Source organism: Myotis brandtii, unplaced genomic scaffold (assembly GCF_000412655.1).
Source record: "Myotis brandtii unplaced genomic scaffold, ASM41265v1 scaffold133, whole genome shotgun sequence".
Classification (NCBI taxonomy): domain Eukaryota; kingdom Metazoa; phylum Chordata; class Mammalia; order Chiroptera; family Vespertilionidae; genus Myotis; species Myotis brandtii.
In genome coordinates, this window is record NW_005354718.1 from 1444431 (window position 1) to 1447301 (window position 2871).

The 2871-nt window shown below is 44.9% G+C and overlaps 1 protein-coding gene across 1 annotated transcript in view; it reads left to right on the forward strand.

Moving 5' to 3' along the window:
• Window positions 1-752: 752 nt before the first annotated feature.
• Window positions 753-2871, forward strand: part of IVD (isovaleryl-CoA dehydrogenase) — a 14573-nt gene continuing 12454 nt past the window's right edge. Inside the window, exon 1 of the mRNA XM_014534854.1 lies at window positions 753-791. Within this exon, the coding sequence (XP_014390340.1) occupies window positions 753-791 (39 nt within the window). The remainder of the gene's footprint in view (window positions 792-2871) is intronic.

The following is a 2871-nucleotide window of genomic DNA, read 5'->3' on the forward strand; positions in this document are numbered from 1 at the left end:
TCCCAGATTGCAAGAGGGATGTCCCAGATTGGAGAGGGTGCAGGCTGGGCAGAGGGACCCCCACCCCATGCACGAATTTTGTGCACCAGGCCTCTAGTATCTCTCTCTCTCTCTCTCTCTCTCTCTCTATATATATATATATGCCTAAGTGGCTGTCCAACCATCCGGCCGGTAGCTATGATGCACACTGGCCACCAGGGGACAGGACAGATGCTCAACACAGGAGCTGCTGAACTGCGGTGACTTAGCAGTTGCGGTTCTTGGGTGACGCACCTGGAACCAGAGAGCAGGGAACCCGATTCTGGGGTGCATCACCCGAGAATTGCCCTCTCACAATCCAGGATCCCTCAAGGGATGTCTGAGAGCCTATTTCAGGCTGATCCATGCAGGCCAGGCAGAGGGACCCCACTGGTGCATGAATTCGAATTCGTGCACCAGGCCTCTAGTAAATAAATAAAAATTAAAATGCAAACTAGCCCTGGTTGGTGTGGCTCAATTGGTTGGGTATTATCGCATGCACCATAAGATTGCTGGTTCCATTCACAGTCAGGGCACATGCCCAAGTTGTGGACTCGATCCCCAGTATTGGGCAGGGGTAGCTAATCCATGTTCCTTTCTCACATTGATGTTTCTCTCTCTCTCTCTCTCTCTCTCTCTCTCTCTCTCTTCCTCCCTCTCTCTCTCAAAATCAATTTAAAAATCTTTTTTTAAATGCAAACTAACCTTGGCCAAGTGGTTCAATTGATTGGAGCATGATAGTGTACACCAAAAGGCTGCAGGTTTCATTCCTGGTCAGGGCCTATACCTAGGTTTTGTGTTTGATTCCCAGTTGGGGTGTGTATGGGAGGCAACTGATATGTGTTTCTCTGTCATATTTCCCTCTCTCTCTCTCCCTCCCCTTCCTTTTTCTGGGGATCAGTAAAAACATATCCTCAGGTGAGAATCTATCTATATATAAAAGGCTAATATGCAAAGTGTCCCCTCGGGAGTTCAACTGGGAGACTGGGAGTTCAATTGCTCGCTATGACATGCACTTACCACCAGGGGGTAGTGTGGAACGAAGGAAGGCCCCGGCTGGCAGCCAGAAGGAAGGCTCTGGCCAGCAGCCAGAAGGCCCCAATCGGCCCTGAGTGCTGGCCAGGCCTAGGGACCCTACCTGTGCACAAATTTCATGCACCAGGCATCTAGTTTAAAAATAAAAATGCAACCTATGCTCTGGCTGGATAGCTCTGTTGGTTAGAGTGTCACCCCAATATGCCAAGGTTGTGGGTTCGATACCCCATCAGGGCACATACAAGAATCAACCAATGAATGCATAAATAAGTGAAACAACAAACTGATGTTTCTCTCTCTCCCTTCCTCTCTCTCAAATCAATAAATTAAAAAGTGTTAAAAATGCAACCTACTTTAATATTAATTTTGTATCCTGCTACTTTACTGACTTCATTGATCAGTTATAGTAGGATATGTAGTGTTCTCTATATATTAGTATAGAATCATGTCTTCTGTAAATAATAGCTTTTACTTCTTCCTTTCCAATTTGGATACCTTTTATTTCTTTTCTTGTCTGATTGCTGTGATTAGATTTCGAATGCTATGTTGAACATGGACAACCCTGTGTTGTTCCTGATCTTAACAAAAATGCTGTTAGCTGTGGGTTTGTCACATATGGCTTTTATTGTGTTGAGGTACATTCCTTCTACTTCCCTATTGCTGAGAGTTTTTATCATAAATAAATGCTGGATTTTGTAAAATGTTTTTTCTGCATCTATTGATATGATCATATGGCATTTATTGCTCATTTTGTTTATTGTTTATATGGTATATCATGTTAATTGATTTGTGGATTTTGAACCAACCTTGCATCCCAGGAAATAGTGTATAATCTTTTAAATGTATTGCTGAATTCGAATTGCTAGGTAGAGTAGCCTTGGTTATAGATCCTTGCTTTAATCACTTTGAATATTTCATGCCAATCCCTTTTAGTCTGAAATGTTTGTTGAGAAATCAGCTGACAGTTTATGGGAGCCCCCTTGTCGGTAACTAACTGCTTTTCTCTTGCTGCTAGAGTCTCTATTCGTGTTTAACCTTTGCCATTTTGTTTTTTTTTTAATATATATTTATTGATTTCAGAGAGGAAAGGTGTTATGGGTTCACACAGCGAGATAGACCACCGACTCAGAATTTAAATTTAAGAGCCTTTATTAAGCTGGCCAGCTGACTACAGTTACAGCACCCTGCCGAAGCAGAGGCTGAACTGCAGTGTCGACTACAGGAGTTACATTTTATTATTAAATTCTGTGGAGGCCCAGAGAAAAATGTGTCTTTCAAATTCTGGGCCCCCAATATGGAGGAAATTCTCTTTATTTATACTTTTTCCAGTCCTTTGTCTTCCAAATTTGGAATGAGACTTCTGGGCCTTCAGAGAAAGAAGGCAGCGTGCTGGGAAGGGGCCATGAGACCATATCTCAAGGCCTGGCCTGATGTTCAGTACCTTGCTATCTATGTGTTTTAGGAACAGACAGCACAGCAAGACCCAGTCTGGCCAAAGCGCCAGATATGCGAGGGAGAGAGAGAGGTATCAGCTGCCTCCTGCAAGCCCCCCAGTGGGGATCGAGCCCACAATCCAGGCATGTGCCCTTGACCGGAATCAAACCTGGGACCCTTCAGTCCCCAGGCCAGCGCGCCATTCACTGAGCCAAACCAGCTAGGGCTCTCTTTGCTGTTTTAACACCCGGTTTTCAGTGGAGGAGAAGTACTATGTCCTCCACTCAGAAAAGGAAGACACTGCTCTTGCTATTCTACTTAAAGAAGACCCAGCCCGGCTGGGCGCTGACGCCAGCGGGTCCCGCGCCTGGCACTCAGACCGCC